Source organism: Microtus oregoni, unplaced genomic scaffold (assembly GCF_018167655.1).
Source record: "Microtus oregoni isolate MIOR12 unplaced genomic scaffold, Mior012 000004F_ref0000308, whole genome shotgun sequence".
Taxonomy (NCBI): Eukaryota; Metazoa; Chordata; class Mammalia; order Rodentia; family Cricetidae; genus Microtus; species Microtus oregoni.
In genome coordinates this window covers 47774814-47798029 of record NW_024543063.1, presented here as the reverse complement: position 1 = coordinate 47798029, position 23216 = coordinate 47774814, and the positions used below count along the sequence as shown (strand labels likewise).

The window sequence follows — 23216 nt, the reverse complement described above, 5'->3', positions numbered from 1 at the left end:
TTTCAGGGAACCCTACCTAACATCCTTTCTTACTCATTCATGTTTTTGTTTTAGCCAAACATCTACACTAAAATCAACGACATAGAAGGAAGCATAACCATCTATCATCCTTGCTCCTTCCGGTCAGCCTGAAGGAGGGACACAGCGCTGAGAGCAGGGGCAGGAATCAAAAAGGGAAGTGGCTGTGCAGTTCCCTCCCTTTCCCGATGGTGGAGAGGCACATGCCTGTGCAAGCTGCGGGCTACACAGTGTGTAATCTGGGTGATTCTGCACACGAGGTAAACACTCTTCTATTTGCATTTAAGATTGACACTGCACAGGGTAAAGATGAGCTATGAAGAGCATGCAATTATTTCACACTTCAGTTTTCTTCTCCCTAGAGCAACCTCAGTGGCAATCAGTAAACACCAGGACAAGACAAGTGAGATTCTGGAAGGGAAAGGGGAAAACTGTATTTTACTATTATTAATGGTAAAATGTTTTAAAATACGTATTTATTTGGGGCTGAAGAGATGGCTCAGCAGTTAAGAGCGCTGGCTGTGCTTCCTCCAGAGTTCTCGAATTCAATTCCCGGCACTCACAACCATCTACATTGAGATTTGATGCCCTCTTCTGTCATTCAGGTATACATGCAAACAGAACACTCATATACACTAAATAAATATGTCAGTTCTTTTAAAGATGTATTTATTTTATGTGATGTGTGCTTGCTTGCATGGATGTCTGTGTATCGTGTGCAATCTGGAACTGGAGTTATAGACAGTTGTGAGCTGCTGTGTAGGTGCTAGGAATTGAACCCAGGTCCTTGCAAGGACAGTAAGCATGCACCTGCGGAGCCATCTCTCTACCCTTATCCCTTCTTTAACTGGGGTCTTGTATTTTGACTTTGCACGGGGATGCAGGTTTTAAAGAGTCAGTCCTGCCACATCTGTTCCTTTCTAAGTGTTGCTCCATGAGCCCCGTGAGCCAAGCTCAGCAGGTCTGTGAGGCATGTCCTGGATTTTCTCAAGCATATGACACACGGGAACATGGCAGGGACCGTCCTAACCAGGCACTATCCACACTCTTCTAACCTGTCTCTGCAACAAGGTTCTGCTTCGCGGTTACTCATTCAATAATCGTTATGAAGGATCTGCACGGTACCCAGGCAGTATACCGGTTCTAAAATCATGACTAATCCAGGAACCCATCCCTCTGGCAGCCAAATCCCATGGGGGAGGCAGACACACATGGCACAGAGAGGTCTCTGCGCAGTAAACAGTGAGCTTGATTATCGGGATCAAAGGAAGTCATCTGCCTTTTCAAGTGGGTGGGAGAGGAGGAACAGCACCCTGCTGCTGAAGGGGGCTTCACTGTGACACTTACTGGGGAACCAAAGAATGGCTTTGGGGTGCATGAGCAAGTCTCATATGAAATAAAGTCGTTTCTAAGCAAAAATAGTTTAAAAATTATATTAATATTTATTATCAAAGTTCTATTTATTTATTTGGTACGTATAAATGTATGTGACTGTACATGTGCCTTGACTAACACATGTGTGAGGGTGGGAGTCACTTCTCTCCCTATACTATGTAGGTAGGGATTGAACTTGGGTCATCAGGCTTGGCAGCAAGCGCCTTTACCCACTGAGCCATCTTGCTGTCCCTGGCCTCCAGCTCTCTCTGCAGTCAAGGATGATTCTGAACTCCTCTGCTGCTTTCTCCCAGAGGTTGAGAGTACAGGCATGTGCCCCCTTGTCTCTTTTTAGCCGTACAGGGATCGGACCCAGAGCTGGGCAAATGCTCCGCCATCTGAGCTACATTTGGAGCCCTCAGAGATTTCTTTCTCCTACAACGACCTACCATTCAAAGAAAGCAGCTTTACCTCTTTAAAAGGGGAAGTCTGAGGCACTGTGCTTTTCCTGGGGTGTGGGTAGGAATTTCCCTGAACAGTGCTATGTCCTTAGATACGAGAGCTGCTTGTGCAAACACACTGCATCCTTGCAGGGGCTGAGCTCCTGCTATCAGGCGCCCAGCTTTTTTAGGGATGTGAGTGTTAGGCAAAGCCTCCTTCTTAATTAATGGGTCCACCTTAGCAACCCACCCTTGTGCAACTTCTCTCCAATCCCACACATCACAGGACTTCCTCTGGACTCCCCAAGGATCAAAGCTTCCTGCCAGCCAAGGATTGTCACCAAATCCTAAGGATCAGGGGCTGAATGCAAGGCAAGTTCAAAGGTAAAGTTATTCACGGGAGCTTGTGAGGTGGGCAGGGTACGAGTGATCCTGTAGAGGAGGCCTCTCATTAAGACCTCCACACACCTGCCACCTACACGTGTGTAGAGCACACAGACATCCCAGTCAAGCCCAAAAGCTCCATGGAGAGGAAGAGGGGCACCTCAGGAAGGTGCTTCCTCTCATTCAGGAGGGCCTGAGCAGCAGGCGGCCGGCAGCAGCATTTTACTTTTGAAGAAGCTATCTGTGGTTTGGGGGGAGTTTATTTTTTGGTGTTGGAGATTTCACCCAGGCATTGTGCCTAATGCTAAACATGTCCTCTACCAACACTGCACATATCCCCATCCCCAGCACCTAGGTCAGGGATAGCTTAAAGAAGCACTCAGATTCCTTGTGTGAAAACTCTTAGAAGGGGCTGGAGTTCAGGTGCCTCACCCGAGACAGTGGGGACTGAACCACACACAGCCATTCTCCTACCCCTCTCGTAGACCACCTTCAGAGTTTCAGTGACAGGAGTTAGTGTGGCTGAGAAGCAAGCTCACTGAAAAGAACAGCGTGAGCAGACTGCCTTGGGCATGCAGAAAACAGCCAGGGACTCCCTCCGGAAGCTCAGGACAGTCCTGCAAAGCTGTGTCTTCGAGTTCAGACCCAAAGAAGAAATAAATGGCAGGAATTCTTCTTTTTATATCTGAAATATGTTTATTTGGTTATATAGCCGCATGACCACAATTTAGAGTATCTGGAAACTACAGGAAAAAAGCCATCTCTAGCCAAACTACCTTTCTAACAAGATACATTAGTAAGGGTGCTCAGTAGGGCAGACAGACAGACAAACATGCACATGCAAACATACACATCCACACTTTTGTTTGTTTTGTTTTTTGAGACACAAAACTATGCAGCCCTGGCAGCCTAGAATTTGCTATGTAGTCCAGGCTGGTCTTGAACTCTTTGAGATGTGCTTGCCTCTGCCTCCCCAGTGTTGGGATTAAAGGTATGTATAAAATTTATACATACACACACAATCTGTAAATATATGATTTTATTTTAGTTTGTCTATGCCTTACTTTATCTGTATGGGTATTTTGTCTCATGAATGTCTGTGCACCACATGTGGGCCGCACCCTCAGAAGCTAGAATCTCCGGAACTGGCATTTCAGAGGCTTGTAGGCGGCCACATGGGTGATGGGAATTGAACTTGGGTCCTCTGGAAGGGGAGTCAGTGCTCTTAACCACTGAGATAACCCTCTAGGCTCCTAAAAATACTTTTAAAAGGGAGTAGTGGAGATGAGATGGCTCAGCAAGTAACGCCACTTACCGCTGAGCCTGGAGACCTGCGTCTGACCCCTGGGACCTACATGGTGGAGGGAGAGAAGCAAGTCCCATAAAAATTTTCCCCTAACCATGGCTTCCCACACTAAGTAAGTAATAAAAAAAATCATAATAAAAGGAAAGTCACTAATATCATCTCTAATTTTCCCAGGGCCCTATGGCTACGGGATAGAACAGACTGGATGGAACTGACTCTGGAGTGCGACTCTGCCAATCACTCGCCACTGTAGTTCCCGTGGGCATCCTTTTACTGCCACAAACCAGGGTACGGAGAGCACATCCACTGCTCCCCAACGGCTGACGCAGGCTCCAGCAGGGAATGCATGTGAGAATACTTTGCTGTCCTAAGCAAGATGATATAAAGAGAAGTATCCTTATTACCACCACGTGGAGAAAGCCTGGCTTGCCAACAGGGGCTAAGGAAACGAGGGCAAAGACAGCTCTGAAGACAGTGGACACCCAAATATAAGCAGGCAGAAAAGGAAAGGGGTGGCTAGGGTGAGGTAGGGGTGAGTAGGCTTAGAACATGGCTTGTTTGCTTTTTGTAACTAAAGAATATTTACTTATTTCCCGCTAAGGCTTTACTTGGGGACTATAACTAGAGGGTGTCACCACTCGACACCATGAAGTATTGGAAGTATTGGTACAGTTAATGAATATAGTTACACATACATGTTAATTTTTTTTTCCAAGACAGTGTTTCTCTGTGTAGCCCTGGCTGTCCTGGAACTTGCTCTGTAGACCAGGCTGCAGGCTGGTCTTGAACTCACAGAGATCTGCCTGCCTCTGCTTCCCTAGTGCTGGGATTAAAGGTGTGCGCCACCACTGGTTGGCTACACATTCATTTTTATATATATTTATTTGGCATGTTTTATGCATGTGGGTGTGCATATGCCATGAAAGAGGTTCTCTTTTTTGACCATGTAGGATCCAGGGATTGAACTCACAATGTCAGGTTTAGTGGCAAGTGCTTTTATGTGCCTTTACTCTCTAAGCTGTCCTAATGTTATCTTACACCCTTAAATTAAAAAATATATTTATTTATTTTTAATAAATAAATATGTATGTGTGTATGTGCATGAGAGTTAGGTGTCTGCTGCCAAGGTCGGAGGTTTGAGATCCCATGAAGCCAGATTTACAGGCAGTTGTAAGCTGTCCAATGTGGGTGACGAGAATTGAACTACTCCTCTGCATGAGTAGTATGTGGTTCTCTCCACTTTTAAGTGGGTTCTGGGGATCAAACTCAGGGCACCATTCTCCCTTAGTGAATGCTTTTACCCGCTGAGCCATCTTATCAGCCATAGTTAATACTATAAAGCATATATAAATTGGATGGTGGTGGCCCATGACTTTAATTCCAGCACTTGGGAGGCAGGGACAGGCCAATATTTGTGGGTTTGAGGCCAGCCTGGGTCTACAGAGCAAGTTCCAGGGCTGCCAGGATTACACAGAGAAACTGTGACTCAAAAACAAACAAACAAACAAGAAACCCAACTAACCAAATAACAACAACAAAACCAAAAAGCAGATATGAAATTTGAAGGACTGTAGCCAATATTAAGTCACAAAGAAAAATTTCTGTCTAAATCACCATTAAAATGTTTAAAAAGAAAGAAAGAAAAAAAGAAACAGGGACAAGGAGGTTTAGAAGGGAAGGAGCTTTACATGCCGTCGAATACATTCAATCTCCACTTGTGTGTAAGAAACAACACAGGATTACTGTAATACAAAGCAGCTCCAGCAAGCTGTGCACCTTGGGAACAAAGCTTTAGCGCAGCCGTGGGGTCGGTGTGGGTCAGGTGGTAGTGGCGTGTGTCACACTGCAACATCTGACAGTGCTGCTGTGTGGAGCTGAGGGCACTGGGGGAATTTTGCTGGGCAAGCAGATACAACTGGATCCCAAGCCTGCGAGGCAGGCAGCCGCTCCGTAATAATGGGAAGCCAAATGGAGGCAGCTGCCTGGCCCAGATATTTTACTGATAAGACCTGAAGGTCTAGGAAAAAGAAATTAGGGCTGATTCAAACAGCAAGGCCAGGCTTTGAGACACTGCATTGAGAATACAGGGAAGCCAGCAAAGAAAGCAGGATTACTGATATCTAAGGGATGTCTTGCCTGATGGACAGAGAACTTGGACTCCCTAAAGCCTAGGCTGCCATTATAGTAACTGGAGGTTATTGAGCCATTCAGAAAGCATGTATTTTCAACGTATTTTGGTTAGACCTAGATAATGGCACCCTGACTCCTCCTGGACTATGCTTCACCGTGGAATGGGGAAAGAATCCCAGGTGTGAACTGCAGATGGGTGGAAGGGGACAGGAGTATCTGCATGATTTTCTCTGAAGAACAAGGAGGGGACTAGCTTGTCAGGTGACAAAATGCTGTAGTGATACAGACAGGTGAGGCAGTGCAGGGACACTGACCAAAGCCCTGGGAGGGATGATGACTCAGGGGTCTTAAACAAAAGGGCAGCATGACTTCCCCAGGTCTCATGTGTGCGTCCAAGCCAGCTCTTGCTAAGGCACTTCACCCAAGGATGGGGTCACAGGCCATGCAGTCCACTGTGGCAGGGACAGGAGCAGCAGCTGTCACAGAGGTGGGAGCAGTGGTGGCAGCATCTTTCAGAGTGTCCTTAAATAGCAACACGAGGAAGGCAGCAGTTTTCCTGCACCTTCACAGGCACTGAAATAGAACAAAGGCGGCAGGGAGAAGGGCCAGAGCCTGTGCAGAGACGGCAGACTGCTGCTGCTTCTGTGGGAGAGGCTGGCAGCGTCTGAGAGAGCCATGACAAACTCACCCTTCAAAGGGCACTCAGCTGCCACATCTGGAGACAAGCTTTATTGTTTCCAGCCCCGGGATCACTGCGCAGGCACCTGCCAAGTGTGGAGGTCCTGTTTCCTTCATTCGCTGAAAGCATTCGGCTTGGGACTAGACAGCCACTGGGCAGAACACAGAGCACTGCTGCCATTTATTGGTGCGTCTACGTCAGTCAGTGGTTCCCACGTGTTTTATCTTGAATCTTGTGATACAAGAATCATTAATCCCAGTTTGCAGAACTGGGTTGGGGTTTAGGGAAGTTTAGAAATTTAGAGTTCAAACCTGTATCTGCCGAGTCTGGTTTCATAAACCTTGCCTTTAAATGTGATCTGTAGGGAGGTCTTGGTCCCTCTCCTGCACTACTTAACGTGCTTAATTTGGATGGTATCTGGCTAGTGGGGCACAGGAGGAGCTGATGGATTAACGGCTCAGTCCAGAGTAGGAAGTGCCAGTTTATGTTGGGACACCCTGAATCATCACAATCTTAGCTTGGTCACACAGCCTTGGTGTCCCTGGAACCGGCCAGGCCTTTCTAGGTTGAGAAGGTGCTGGTTGCAGTCCTAAGAGCATCTGCTTAGTGGAGTTCAGTGCTGGAATGACTTGGGAAGAAAAGGCTGTAGAGTTGGATAAAAGGCCAGAAAGAACAAGAGGCGAAGACATACCCATGTGAAGCTGGGGTCTGTACCGTCCGCTAGTTTATACAGTGTGACACACAGTGGAGAATGTAACACAAGCCCTCATCAGAGGCGGCCACACCGCCCTTGAGGGACAGCACCACTGGAACCAATGACTGCACACTAACTTCACTGCTCACATGAAAACCTCTATTATTTTAGTGGTGCTAGATGGCACACCTTGTGTACACTTGGCAAGTCAAGACCCCAACCTCTGAGAAATCTGTATTTGTCTGGTCTGTTTTTTATTTTATATGTATGAGTGTTTTGCCTGCAAGGATGTCTGTGCATCGCATGCATGACTGGTGCTGGTGGCAATCAGAAGAGGGCATTAGATGCACTGGAACTGGAGTTACTGATGGTGGTCCACCTACCATGTGGGTGCTGGAACTGAACTCAGGTCCTCAGCAGGAACAACAAGTGCTCTTAACTGCAGCATCTTCTCTCTAGATCCTCTCTGTGCCCCCATGAAAACTGTTAAAAAGCCTGGGCTCACCACTTGAAACGTTTTAAATTTTCATATTTTGTAGGAAACTGACAATCTAACAACAATGAGGTGTCTACAAGAAGCTCAACAAGGGGTGTGCGTACGCCTGTGTGTGCGTGTCAGCTTCTCTCTGCCACTGGCTCTGGGTAATGGGAAATTAATTCAGATGCTCATGCTTGTGTGGCAAGCATCTCCCAGCAACCCCCTCCCCCAATAATCTAATAAGAATGAGAAGGAGGCAGTATAAGATCTCATAAAAAAATGACAGGAGACTTAGTGAGGGATCTGTCATGATTTCAAAAGTACATGTCATAAGTAGGTGCCCAAGATGTGGCCAAGTGTCAATGACAAGGGAAAGTGACTTAGGCTATTACTGCATTTCTTGGAATTTCCCTAATGATGAACAGAAAGGTTTTCTTTTTCTAGAAACAGGGAACTGGAAGAATACTTTTTGACATATACATTCAGATTGCATTTCTGGGCCCAGTGAGATGGCTTAGCGGATAAGGGCATTTGCTGTACAAGCTGGACAACCTGAGCTTGATCCCTGGAGCCTACATCAAGGCTGGATATGCGAGCATGCGTTTATAACCCCACACTCACAAAGACAGAAGCTTGTCCCCAGTTAGCCTAGAGTATGAAGCCCAATCAACACAAACAGAAAGACCCACCTCAACAAGATGGAAGGCTCCAGTACCCTCATCCTGAGCAATGCATCCTTGTTAACTAAGGGGAACCAGAGACCAGAAGAAAGCCCAGGGGTGAAGGAAAGGAACCCACATTCATGTCAGCACATCTGAAACAGAAACAGTTGCCTGTCTCTCAGGTACAGCCTCAGGCGTGCTCTATTATTATTATTATTATTAATTTATTTTGGTTTTTCGAGACAGGGTTTCTCTGTAGTTTTGGAGCCTGTCCTGGAACTAGCTCTTGTAAAACAGGCTGGTCTCGAACTCACAAAGATCCACTTGCCCCTGCCTCCCGAGTGCTGGGATTAAAGGCATGTGCCACCACTGCCCAGCTACTTAACTCTTTCAGAACAGCTGGGCTGCCATCTCAGCCCTTACCTCTCACTGGCTGTGAGACCTGAGCATCTAAACACAAATGTGCTGGACCGCAACTTTCTCATCTGGAAATACAGTTTGTGAGCCTACTCATCTCACAGAGTTACTATGAGGACTTAGGATATAAAGAGTTTGGAGGCATACAATAAGCCATTAATAAATATTAACAATATTAAATAGAGAATCTTGGAGGATGTGGCATTTACTAGCAACACACCGCCATGAGCAAACAAACCATGGGGTAATGACCAATGAGCTAGACTAGAACCTACAGAATCCATCTGTTTGATGGTTTTCTTGTCTTTAGATTGTTTTTTTTAAAGAGTCATTCATTTGGGAGAGAACTGGGACATAGGGATATTCTTATTTATTATGTATAGTGTTCTGTCTGCATGCCAGAAGAGAGCACCAGAAAGCATTACAGATGGTTGTGAGCCACCATGTGGTTGCTGGGAATTGAACTCAGATCCTCTGGAAGAGCAGCCAGTGCTCTTAACCACTGAGCCATCTCACCAGCCCCCATCTTTAATTTTTTTTAGAATTGCTTATTTATTTTGTGTGTGGGTCACATGCCACAGTGCACGTGTTGAGGTCAGAGAACAAGAGATGAGGAGGAGCTGGTTCTCTCCTTCTACTACATTGCTCTGGTGGATCAAACTCAGGTTGTCAGCTTTGGTAGCAAATGCTTTTACCTACTGAGCCATCTTACTAGGCCTGTTTTTTTTTTTTTTTGTTTGTTTTGTTTTTTCGAGACAGGGTTTCTCTGTGGTTTTGGAGACTGTCCTGGAACTAGCTCTTGTAGACCAGGCTGGTCTCGAACTCACAGAGATCCGCCTGCCTCTTCCTCCCGAGTGCTGGGATTAAAGGCGTGCTTTGAGATGGTATCATGTGGCCCAGACTGGTCTCAAACTAAGTAGCTGGAGATGACCTTCAACTCTGGTCTTTTTTGTTGTTGTTGATTTGGAGACATGGTTTCTCTGCATAGCCCTGGCTGTCCTGGAACTCACTCTGTAGACCAGGCTGGCCTCGAAATGACAGAGATTCATTGGGTAGGGAAGCAACAAACACCAGGAGTTATTATCCCACTAACAACTACCAGGGCAAGATTCATCACTTTTGTCTTTGCAGAGTTGTGGACATCAGCACCAGACGCCTGCAGATGTAGGTGCAGACAGGGAACTCAGAGACCACGGATCACAAGCCCTGGGTTGCCTCCCACCACCACTTTTCAGCTTTGTCCCATCTTCCCAGTCTTTCTACCATCAGTCTGGGGTCATCTCATATTACCCCAAGAGAGGTACACTCAGCCAGAACTCCTTTTCAGAGCATGGAGCAGAGGAGGGGCAGACCTGCCGTCCAATGCCCTTCAGAGCAGCATGATTACTGTTGGAGGGAGAAAAGTTCCAAGATTCTCCCCAGCCTGGCAACTTAGAAGGGGTTTAGTCCTCTGTGTTTTCTCTCTGCTCCCTAATTTTTCCTGATTCCTGTGATGAGAAGTTGCTGGATGCAAAATCTAGGGCTGGGTTTTTGGCAAGAGACGGTGGGCCATGAGGAAGGGCAAAAGGCACCCAGCCTATTTCCTGTCTCTGCGTTCTGAAGACTTGCTGGCAGGTCCTGGAGGGCACCTGGGCCCAAGGCCAACTCAAACACTCTCCAACTGCTCTTCTGTCATGCTCCTGGGCAGACAGTGACTGTGCTGTGAAGAGGGGGCCAGGTCTGGATTCCTTTTGAATACTATGGCTTCCCAGATCCCAAACAGCCTTTATCTGGTCATGATCTGTGGAGTAAATATCCAGGTGACTCAGTTTCTGGGTCCTTCAGATGACAGGAATATGGAAGATTTAGATTGTGTTCTGAGCCGGGGAACAGTTAACCTATCTTCCTGGTCACATCTTTACACAGGCATCTGAAACCACACCGAAACAGGATGGTTACGAAGACTGAATGGTCTAATTCACCGAAAACACTCGGACATCAGCTCTGTTTCATAATAAGCCCTCAGTCAAAGTGTTCTGGGTAGTTTTCATACACAGTTTTTTGAGGAGGAAACTACTATGCCTATTGAGAGATAGTATTTTGATTTGCTTGAAATCTACCAAAAACAGTTAACTAATTTAGTTTTGTTTTTTTTTTTTGTTTTTTTTTTTTTTCTGGTTTTTCGAGACAGGGTTTCTCTGTGGTTTTGGAGCCTGTCCTGGAACTAGCTCTTGTAGACCAGGCTGGTCTCGAACTCACAGAGATCCGCCTGCCTCTGCCTCCTGAGTGCTGGGATTAAAGGCGTGCGCCACCACCACCTGGCAGTTTACTAATTTAGAAAATCAGGTTGTGTAATGTTGTCATTCATGGTACCTCTCGATCAGTCTATATTTGTAGTCAACCCATTCACACTGATTCTTTTTTTGTTTTGTTTTGTTTTTGTTATCAGTAACAATAACTTTATATTCTAACAGGTAATTTTCCTACTGCTTTAGCATTTTCCTCTCAGAAAACACAAGTTTTAGAACTAGATCACTTGGCCCTTTCTCTTCTTGTCTCCTCCCAGTTCAAAATGCTTGCATCTCTTAACGGCCAGCATCCTCTTGGACCTGCAGTTGGGCTCCACACACTCAAGTCTGAGCACGATCTGTGGTTTTAGCTGTCTTTTGGAATTTTTTTTTTGTCTGCCCACTGTAACCACTCTGCTTCTGATCGTAGTGCCGCTTTCCTTGGGCGTACAGGGAATCCTTGCCCTCCTTATACTGGGTCACTTTGTGAGGTTGATGCTTGCTTGCTACATTTTTTACAGAAAGTCCTTTAGGTTTTGGGTACATTGACCATCTTTGCAGTACCTTTGTCTATCTGACGGAAACAAGAGACCCAGTGTCCGAGACTGCCCCCCCCCCCCCAGTACGAGCCAGGCAGGAAAGGGCTGAGATCATGGTGACTCTATATGCAAGAGCAACTGAATAAGCATGTCTTATTATGAATTATTATCCTGTTATTTCTTTTCTATATTGAGGTTGGATCATTGTATTAGCTTAGAAATATGCCCGTAGTCAGGCGGTGGTGGCACACCACCATCTCTGAGTCCACGACTAGCCTGGTCTACAGAGTGCATTCCAAGACAGTAAGGGCTACACAGAGAAACCCCGGCGGGGGTGGGGGGGGAGGAAGAATCCTCAGACCCAACTTAAAAGCATGACAGGTAAGTGTTTGGAATCTCAGTGATCACAGGCAGATAGGGTCGTGGGTCATCAACCTGCTTACTCAGCAAAAAATCAACAGAGACCCTATTCCAAACAAGTAGAAGGCAAGGACCTTCACCAAGGTCATCTTCTGACCTCTACATAACATTTGTATGCACATATCAGAATCAGGTTTGAAAAAATCCATTCTATCAGCCTTTCTCTAGATTAGACCAATGTATTTTTATTAGAAGAGATTGTTACAGCATACTCTTAAGGTATTGCCTGTGCCCTGCTAAATAGCAGGTATAGCTTCTTATGTTGTGGGCATATTTCTCTTTTTTTTTTCTTTTTTCCTTTTTTTTTTTTTTTTTTTGAGACAGGGTTTCTCTGTAGCTTTGGGGCCTATTCTGGAACTAGCTCTTGTAGACCAGGCTAGCCTCGAACTCACAGAGATCCTCTGCCTCCCAAGTGCTGGGATTAAAGGCATGCGCCACCAGCATCTGTCTGGCTTGGGTCTGAGGATTCTAACGTAGATCTTCTCACCTGAGCAGCAGGCACTTTTACCCACTAAGTCATCTCCTCAGCCCTAAGCCTGGTTCTTCTTTTGCATACTGACTCACCTTAACGATGTCACATAAGGAACCCTGGATACATGATAAATCTTGTTTCTGATGACAACTGAATTAGACACGAGGAAGAGAGGAAGATGCTAGACTTTCACTAGCTTTTGACCAAGGTCAATTGCCAGAGGCAACAGGAAACCAGTGCCACTGCTTCCTGGCATTAGCTTTGGAAAACTATTAACTACAGTCTCTCTACAAGCCTTACTTTCTTCATTCACAAAAGGAGATGTCTGATTTTTCTTCCCAAAGGTTGTTCCATGGAACAGTATTACTTGGTCACTTAAGATGGCAAAGAGTCCTTAGTAAATGAATTTAAGAAAGTGTTAGTCTCTTTGCTACAGAACTTCTCAGGCTCCTTACTAGGCCAACATGAACTGAATCTCTAGGACAGACCCCACTGGCTATAGTACTTCCCCAAACTTTGACATTATTTCAAAGGAGCAACTCAAGAGGTTACTATGCCAATGGACATCTTTGTGGTATGTAAATTATCTCTAAGGTTTCTTCTTGGGCCTTTTGGATCAGAATGAGAAGGATAAGGAAAAGGCTTTCTATGGAAATGGAAGTATTCAGACATCAAAGCCAGGTCTTCCACATGGGGATCCATGTAAATGGGGATGTGGAGGAGAAGGGAGACATTTTCAGTGTTAGGGTTTCAAACTGCCACCTACTTTAGCACTAGAAGAGGCTAAGAATTTCTAATTCAGCAGTTGCAGTGAGGTGCTGAAGCATAACCTTTGTACCATTGCTTCTCAAATCCATCATCCATGCCATACAGATTTGTCACTGTTGAGGAATCTATGGCTCCACTCATGTCCTCAGCACTAACCTCTCACAGGAGGTTGAACTTGAACCTGATTTTATATAGATCAGATATCCCACGCCCCACTTAGCCCATGCAAACGGGGGATGGCCATTCGATCTTAGTTGGGACATCAAGTCTCTCCTCTGTAATGTTTGCCTTTAGGTCAGAACAGGACTCTGGTGTTAGTGCTGTAAGTACCATGTGCTGGACAGCTGTCCCACTGGGCCTGTGAGCAGTGACATTGCCTCACTAGGAAGAGCAAAGGTAAGAGGAGCAGACATGAGGTGCAGTCAGGAATCAGTCTGGGTCTGATTCCTGGCGCCATCTCTGTGTTTCCCACCTTGTTGTGATGGCTCAGCCCTCCTTTTATGAGCACAATAGACTAAAAGGTCCCTTTGCAGGGCTGGAGAGGTGTCTTGGTGGTTAAGAACATGGCTGCTCTTGCAGAGGACCCAAGTTCAGTTCCCAGCATCTACATGGTGGCTCACAATCAGCTAATCCAATTCCAAGGGATCTGATCCCTCCTTCTGGTCTCTGTAGGTGCCAGAATGCAGATATACATGCAGGTGAAACATCCCCACCCATAAAGTAAATTTTTTAAAAAAGAAAAATTTAAAGTCCCTTTGCTTCAGTTAGTTTATGCTAGGTGTTTATTATTTTAATCCAAACAAAATTCTGAGTATAGTTATGCCTGTCCTTTATACCTCTTGAAAGTAAAGTGCACATGTTCCTCTTGAAACCCCACTGAGATGACAGTAAGGGTGTTTTTTGTTTTTGTTTTAAGTGGCACTACCTAGAACAAAGAGAACTAATATGGTAACAATGGTCACACAAGATCTGATGCTAGAAAGCAGTTGGATGAATCTTGGAGTCATAGTTCTGATTTTCCCAGGAAAGCACAGCTTTACCTCGGTATTCTGGCAAATTACTAATAGCATCCTTTTACTTTTACATAGCTCAGTTTGGAAGATTGTCTAATTAATTAATTAATTAACTAAAACAGGCATGGTAGTACATGCCTGTAATCCCTTAGCACTTGGAAAGTGGTAGCAGGAGGACCAGAAATTCAAGGTTAGTCTTAGCAACCCAGCAGAGACAAGGGGCTTTATTTTGTGATGATGAAAATGTTCTGGAAATGAATGGTAGTGATGGCTGCATGCCTTACAAATATATGAAAGTGATGAATTCTTTAAGAGTAAATTTTATAATATATGAATTATATGGATTTAATAAATTGTGTGAGAATAGAATACAAGCTGTGAGGAGCAGCACATACTCTCTGGACCTCTTTCTGTGCCAGCAGCAGCGGCCTTCTAGAAGCCTGTCCCCACCTGGCTTGTCCCTGCCTGGCCTTTCTCAAGTTGCCAACTTTGCTTGGGTTGTGTCTGTGCTTGACCTGATACCTTTCCACTCCTGACACCCTTTATCCCTGTTCTCTCAGCCTCCTGGCTCAGATCCTTGGACAAACGTACCCCTGAAACATGCTCTTCAAGACTGAAGGGGACCTCACTTTACTCTCTTTAGCTCAAGGGTCTGGGGCTATGACTTCATAGCTGCAATCTCACACACGCATCTCATGTCTGGCAGATGATGAGACCTTGAAAAAACAGGCACCAATTGATGACTAAACACTGTTTTCGAGACAGGGTTTCTCTGTGTAGTCCTGACTGTCTTAAACTCTGGTCTTCATGCTTGTCATATCCTAAGCCATAACTCTAACCTCCTGAAAACATTATCTTAAAGCAAATAATTGCACTAGTAATGAATAAAAACGGACAACAATCATGGGTCTAATTGCCCACACTGACAGAATTTTAAGTGACTTCTTTTTTTTTGGGGGGGGGGTTCAAGACAGGTTTTCTCTGTAGCTTTGGAGCCTCCAGGGAACTCACTCTGTAGACCAGGCTGACCTCAAACTCACAGAGATCTGCCTGCCTCTGCCTCCCGAGTGCTGGGCTGCCACCAACTGGCTTAAGTGACTTCTAAACGATTGCCTAGAGATTCAAAACGTGGCAATATCTAACTCATGGCTTCTCTGAGCAAGCTGTCAGAAGGTTGTTGTGTTGGTTCAAATGAGAATGGCCCATAGACTCATATATTTGAGTATTTGGCTCCCATTGATAGAACTGTTGAGGTGTGGCCTTGGAGGAGGTGTCTCACTAGGAGTGGGCTTTGAGGCATTAAAAGCCCATGTCATTCCCAGTTAACTCTCTCTGCCTTGTGCTTTTGGATCAGATGTAAGCTCTCAGCTACTGCTTCAGCACAATGTTTGCTATCATGCTCCCCACCATGATGGAAACCCTCTGGAATGGTGAGCCCCAAATTAAATGTTTTACTTTATAAATTGTCTTGATGATAGTGTTTTGTTATAGCAATAGAAAAGTCACTGAGACAAGAATGATGACTGTGTATATTGAGCCATTTGTCTTATTCTGCTTTGTTTCAAGCCTGACTTAATTTTCTGAATTTAAGGAGCCCATCAGACCAGGAGCACAATTTTCAAATGTTTGTTCCCACATATTAAAAGCAATGTTTAGCTAGGCACGATGGCATACTACCTTTAATCCCAGCACTTGGGAGGCAGAGGCAGCAGATCTCTGAGTTCAAGGCCAACCTGATCTACAAGAGGTAGTTCCAGGACAGGCTCCAAAGCTACAGAGAAACCCTGTCTCAAAAAAAAAAAAAAACAAAAAAAAAAAACAAAAAACAAAACAACAAAAAAAAGAGTTAACTAGTAACAAGCCTGAGCTATTGGTCAAGCATTTATAATTAATATTGAGTGTTTGAGTGGTTTCTTGGGAGTGGCTTGAGGACAGAAATTTCTGCCAATAAGAAACTTTCCATTTGATCTGTCTCTTTATTTTTTAACTCGAATCTGTTTTTGTCAGTGTTAAGTCACACCACAGTCTCTACTTGGCCTAGACAGACTAGCACCAGGTGAATCTAAAACACAAGCACTAGATTCCACCTTCTAGTGTTGGCCATAAAGACTTCTTTTCTAAGGTCCCTACAGTATCACATGCCTCGTCAAATAACTCTTCAATCTGTCCCTACAGTGAAAGCCAAGGAAACAGAAATCCTCTGCCCATGATGGTCCTCTAAGCCTGCATGCCTCATAAGAACCAGCCTGCTCTCCTCCCTCTCTCAGGGATCAGTTCTCTCTGTACTGGCTGAATGGCTGCTATGTGAAGGAGTGCCAGCTTCACAGGACGGCCTTCAATTTCTACTCCTTAGTTATTGTCTCAGGACCAAACTTATGAATATGTATATCTAAACATTTCTAATACATGGGATAAGTGAGTCACTGGGCAGAGGTCAAGCCTGGGAAGAGGAGGTAGTTAGGCTGCACTGTCTTTATTATGCTGCTTAGCTCACTTTTCTGTGTTGAGAGGCCTGTTCTTAACTCTGAAAGCAACACGTTACAGGTCAGAACATGTCATGCCTCCTCTCCTGGTTATTCCTAGTAAATTTGCTTTTCAGTCAGCGTGAGATAGATAGGAGTTTAAAGAAGGTAACTTCTGGCTTCTTAACTGTCATGCTATATATTAAGCACATAGGGGTCTAAAGCTAAATCAAAAAAAGAGAACTTTTCTCTTCAGTAAGAGAGTGAGTGCAGGTTTTGTTTTGACTGCCACTAAACACTCTGGCTACTTTTGAATGAACTAAAAATTACCTCATCAATTAGAGGCAGAGATGGTTTCCCTCTTACTCCCAATCCATCTCCCTACCTCCCTGGCCAGTTGCTGTAACCACAGAGATCCTGGGCCCGACACCCACAAGCAGCAAATGAAACCCAGCACTATCTTTTGGCTACCTTTAGCTGGAGAGATGGGGATTAGCAGGACAGAGAGGAAAACTTCATCAACAGAGTAGCATTTTCACTTCAGCTGTTCCTGGGGGCAAAACAGCTCTCAAGAGAAATGTCAGTGTAAGCTGAGCAGTTCTCTCCACTCCTCATTACAGTGGCCCCAGTTATAATCACAACCACGGTGACAAGATTTAACACACCTGGTCTCAAGGATGCAGCGGGGGAGTTAGGCATCCATCCATCCCATTTCCTTCCTTCACCCACTGAGTAAGCACAATTTGTAAGTTTCAGTGAGTGTGGCCCAGAGGTGTGAACAACAGGAGAGGCATTTTCTATTGACACCACTTTTTAAAAGTGACAGAGATCTTCAAGGCCACAGGTTAATTCCTGTTTGGTGAGGCAAACAGTGCTGCTTTCATTAGCTATACGCAGATGTGAGGCACTTAGATAACGTTTCTTTTCTTTTTCTTTCCTCTTCTTCCCCGGGCCCTCCCGTAGCCCATGTTAGTCTTGAACTTGGTTATGAAGCCAGGGTTAACCTGATCCTCCTGCTCCCAACCCGAGTGCTGAGATTACAAGCACACAACAGCACACCCAGCTTTTAGAGTTCCTGCTTCAGCTTTCATTGTTCTCTAATTCACACACGCACACACACACACACAATTCTCTTTTATTACGTATGTACATGTGTGCACAGCATTACTCATACTTCATAAGAATTTTTCCTCTTTTGATATTGGGGTCAAACTTATTGCGGTCTACAAGTGAGCTACACCCCATGTCCAAAGTTTTATGGATTTGTTTTGTTTTATCTGTGCAACCCAGGAGTACCTGTTCTGTAGCAGACAGAGCTGAACTTGTGACTCTCCTGCCTCCAGATCTCAAATTTGGGGATTACAAGGGTACAACACCATACTGAGCTTAGATTTTTCTTTAAAAGGTTGTAACTTGGGCTGGGCGATGGTAGCACATGCCTTTACTCCCAGCACTCTGGAGGTAGAGGCAGGCAGATCTCTGAGTTTGAGGCCAGCATGGTCCTCAAAGCGAGTTCCAGGAGAGGCTCCAAAGTTACACAGAGATATCTTATCTTGAAAAAACAAACAAAAAAGTTGCAACTTATATTCTTAAATATATTTTATTATTTATTATCTATTTATTTGCATGCACACGTGCATCTCTGTGCATGGGCCTGAGGAGGTAAGAGATATGTCAGAAGCTAGAGTTTCAGGCAGTTGTGAGCTGCCTGATGTGGGGGTGCTGGGAATTAAACTTGGGCCCTCTGCAAGAATAACATATGCTGGAACTGAAGAGATGGCTTAGCGGTTAAGAGCACTGTCTGCTCTTCCAGAGGTCCTGAGTTCAATTCCCAGCAAACCACATGGTGGCTCCCAACCACCTATAATGAGATCTGGGTCCTCTTCTGGAGTGCAGGCATACATGCATGCAGAAGACTATATATATAATAAATAAATAAATCTTTCTTTAAAAAAAACAACAACAACATATGCTGTTAACCGCTGCGCCATTTCTCCAACCTCTTAGATAATCTTTTATTACTAAATACTTTTAGACTGGTAGAAGATTTTAATATAGAATCCTTGTATTCCCTACTCAATCTTCCCAGTTGTTAAGGATTACATAAACAGTGATACTGACTCGGGACCCAGCTCAGCGCAAGCTAGAATGAGTAAAGCTCTACTAGGTTCAACTCCAATTCCAAAAAGAAAAAACTGCAACAAGAACAACACAAGGACCACGATGTATTTACTGGAAGCATCGTAGATTTGTTGTTGTTTGAGATAGGATCTTGCTGTGTAGCCCAGGCTGGCCTTGAGCTCATAATCCACCCACCTTGCCTCCTAAATGCTGGGATTATACGTATATAGCAGTACGCTTAGCCCAAGTTATTTTCTTGAGTGGCAGAGGACGGAACCCAGGCTTTTCCTGTGCTGAGCGCCAGGCAAGTGTCAGACCATCTGCACCCCAGTCCTGTAGATCTTAACAAAGATGGAAAGTACAGAAGTTTCTTAATTCTTGTTTGTACAGCAGGTTCTGAACAAAAGCTGCGTGTATACTACAGCAATTCATTTAATTCTAGGAACCATCAGTTATGTGCACATGTCCCTGTCTTATCGCCAGACAGACTAGGTGAGAACTCCATCACTGCACAATTCTTCCCCTTGTGAGTCAGCTCGGCCACTCTTCCCACTTCCTTTGTGTCACTATTAGTCACAGCCCCAGTATTCATTTCCTGCCATCATCCTCGCTAACTAAGCTTTGATTTTGTTTCAAGCAGAAATGCGCAGGCTAAATGCAGCATGGAGACACCTTACCGTGGGGGTGGTTAGGTGAGCAATGACTGAAACAAAGTAAGCTGAGGGGGATGATGCTAGAAAACTGCCCCCCCCACAGGATGCAAAATGCCTACAATTGTCTTTCTCTCACCTTCTTTATTTCCCATTTAATCAGTTCTAGGGGCCATGCCTACTGTAGCCACACTGCTTCTAGGAGACAACGGGCCATGACAATCCAAGAAACACTGGCCTTTCTATAGCTAAGTTACTAAGAAACACACAGTTCTTGTGATTTGATAAAAACAAATCCTCACTTGACGAGCCCACCACAATCAAGCTTTTCTAACTCACAGGTGAACACGTTCATGCCACATGAGCCCATGCAAGCCCAACCTTACCCTAGGCAAGGCACATGTGAAGGCAGAGAAGAGCAGCCGAGGGTGGCAGACAGGGAAGTGGCCGTTTGGAAACCAGCTGCCAGGCTGAATGACAACAAGTAGGCATTTCTGGAGACAGCGAGGCTGTCAAGGTCGGAAGGGGCTAACTAAGAGTGCCGACATGTACAAACAGGTGTTGGTGACCTGATACGGTGAAACACAGGCATGAATAAACCTCTCTGTGACAGAACAATCACTCTCACAATGGCTTCCTGGAGGTTTGGTTAAATACTGATGTGCGAGCCGCAGATCAGTCTGTGGGTGCCAGCAAGTGAATTATTAATGCAGACTCTAATCTGAAAGCAGCTGGGGAGGTGGTTCCGTTAGAAGCAAGAGGGAAACTCATTTTGAGTTCATTCACTCTCAGCACACATTTCGATTCATAAACTTTCTTCCTGTATTGGCCATACAATGGGGAGAGGTCCAACCAAACCACTTGAAGAAGAAAGTATAATTTAAGCCACAACTCAGAGCTGGAAAGGAAGTCTCTTAGATGAAGCCTTCCATCCCTAAGCATGAACAGTGAAGTGGGTCAGAAAGACAAGCCACCAGAGCTCAGGCTGCAGAGCAGGGTGAATGTGCTCCAGCTAGCTCACCGTGGGGCCTGCCCTGAGACTGCCAGGACTCACAGCCTCTGTAAACACGCATGGTTTTCACGCAGCAGCTACTGTGCTGCTAATGCATCATAGAGACTCTTACTGGAGATGCAAGTCATACCATTTTCTTGCTATGAAAACCCCAACTCAAATCTAAGAAAGACGGTTAAGCTGAACCTGTACAAGGAAGACTGGGTCCCAGAATAACACAAGGAAGGGAAGATGCACGGGGGAGGGGGGGAAGCTGGCTTACCTCAGTTGCTTTCTGGCTGAGTCCCCGCAGCAGCAGCACAACCACATGGATCGCGGCTCTGCGCACTTGAACATCATTGTCGGTCTTAGCTACAGCAATCAGGCAGGCTGTCACCTAGGAGGGTGAAGGAAGAAGTCAATAGGAGCCAGGATTGCATAACTACCTGTAGCCTTTCAACTGCGTTCATCTCAATTACACACTACTTAAGAGCAAGCTGGCTTAGAAAGGGGTGGCTTAGTTTTCTCATGTTCAATGAAGAAGGTGAGATCAGTGGTAGAGGTCCTGATACAGCCAACTGTTTCTGGAAAAGGTCAAAATCTGGTTTGAAATTCAGGGGTGGAACCAAGGAGTGGGAAGGCATAGATGTCTACAGAATATGTTTTCAAAAAAGGCAAGGCCAAATGCAAGTATTCCCTAAAATTGGGGAAAGGTGTTATGTGCTTATCTTTAGGAACTTTCCATCAGAGGAAGGACAGATGGGCCAGAGCAGTTTCTAGGGTCTGAGGACAATGAGGCTCAGCTAAGCAGCTTCGGAGGTCCTGGGCTGCCATGAGACGGGTATGCCATTAATGTCAGTCTCAGCACAGGGCTATGAGGAGAGAGACACTCATCTCCCTCTGCATGTCCACCCAGTCCTTCAAACCTAGTGTCCATTCTAAGAAGACAGCATGGCCAGTTTCAGAGGTGCTCTGCCTGCGTCTCTTCCTTTGTAGACCGGATCTTTCAGCACTCAGGCACTTTCAAAGACAATTCCATCTCAGAAAAGAAGGACTAGAAGTTACTTGCAAACATGGTGTCATGTGGGCCAGTGAGATGGCTCAGAGGGGACAGGTGTGAGCTACACAAGCCTGATGCCCCAAGCTCTATCTCTAAAGTGTTATAAAGGGGAAGGAGAGCCTGATCCCTAAAAATTGTCCCTTGACCCCCTGCACTAAAATAAAACATGGCGCCATACACACAGCTAATAATTACATGTGATAAAAATGAAACAGTGCAAGGCTGGGGATGGCAAACTGCTGTTGTGCAAGCTTGAGGACCTGAGTTAGAAACTGGTACACACAGGGGAAGAGGAGGAGGGGAGGGGAAGGAAAGAGACACAGAGAGAGATTCTAAATCCTGCGCCAGTTATCCTTCCACTGCTCCTCACAAGCACAAAGATACTCTAAAAGGTCTATAAGGAGACACCATTAACAAGATGCCTTTCTGAGGCATTCAGGCAAGGCTTAAAAGGAAAAACATAACTTTTGTGTGTCACATGGTAGTAACAAGCTGCAAGTATGTCTAAATTATTCAATTGGTTTCTCACATAGTTTTGCTATTAGGTTTTCATTGTGTGCTTGTATTTCTTGGCCAGCAGTGGAGGGAATTCTAGCCATGATAAGAAAATAGCCAGACCGTGTACTAGAAAACATGTATAAATACTTATTATGTTCAAAGGATGGGGAATACAGGCACAATGAGGAAACAGGCTTGTGTAGAAATTTTAACTATGCAGGTTGTATTTTTCACAGCTTTCAAACAGTTGGGCAGAGTTCAAAGTACCTAATTAATCAGTGATGGCAGAGAGATTAGAAGGAGGAGGCTTGTTCTGAAATATAATTGCATCTGTGATGTGCTGGCATTCCATCAAGTTAAGCATCTAATAGACACACTTGCAGTTTGAAAGGGAAGAAAAATCCCAGAAACTGCAACCCACGGGGAACTGCTGCTGTTCAGTAAGATCTAGGAAGCTGCTTCTCTGCTTTGGACCTGGGACTCCCAACTCTAAGGCCAGCAGGGGCAGCTTCCATGCCCCTGGCATTAACAGCAGAAGCATTTTAGTTAGGAATTCCTTGGGCCACCTCCAGGGAGGCAACAATATAATAGCTACCTTCACTTTCAAGCTTAGTATTTACAAGGTAGGAACTGAAGACAGAGAAACAAGTTAGAGCTAGGTTGTAGTCTTTCCAGACACACGAAAGTTTTTCTTACTTGGTTTCATAACATAGGAAGCCAGCCCACAGCAACATCACAAGCAGAGGTTCTGAGTGACTGCCCCTGTGCCTCTCGAGGTTTAGCGTTGGGTGCAGGATTCCAATTTGGGAGACCAAGGTTTCCCCTTCAAAACCCTACTGGTGCCTGCTTTTGCCTCCACTGTTCTGCCCCCCTGCGCCTCTCAGTACAAGCCTGGTTCTGATAGTTAAACTACAATTTGGATATCTAGGGAGAAGAATCCTGTTTGGAGAAGGGCTTTTCTCTTCAAAGTTAATTCTTCAATCCCTATGCTATATCTTGAAGGTACAGTGGAAAAAACTGTGCAAGTAGTTGTCCAGGACAATCAGGAAGAGGCCTAAGATCAGAAGAGGCCAATGAACCTTTCTCTACACCTCTGCCATGAGGACCACATCCTACATAAGGAATGGCTGTTCAAGGCAGTAGAATTTTTGTATGGCCTTGTATATGTCATCTAAAGGTCAGAACATTCTCCTGCTCAGGTCAAGCACTTGTGCCCAGCTCATACACTGCTTTCCTGAAAGCTGGTACCATGGATTTCTGCCTAACACTAGAAATGGGGAGCTGGCAAGGCTGTTACCTTCCATTTTTCTAACACTCCAGGGCTAGTCTCTCACCTTTCCAAGGACAGACTCAACATTGCCTTCCATCTCTAA

At 45.2% G+C, this 23216-nt stretch overlaps 1 protein-coding gene across 1 annotated transcript in view; it reads right to left on the bottom strand.

Annotated features, from left to right (window-relative positions):
* Tango6 (transport and golgi organization 6 homolog) overlaps positions 1-23216 on the bottom strand; it is a 166319-nt gene that overhangs the window by 4967 nt on the left and 138136 nt on the right. Inside the window, exon 17 of the mRNA XM_041649662.1 lies at positions 20569-20682. Coding sequence (XP_041505596.1) covers positions 20569-20682 — 114 coding nt within the window. The remainder of the gene's footprint in view (positions 1-20568; positions 20683-23216) is intronic.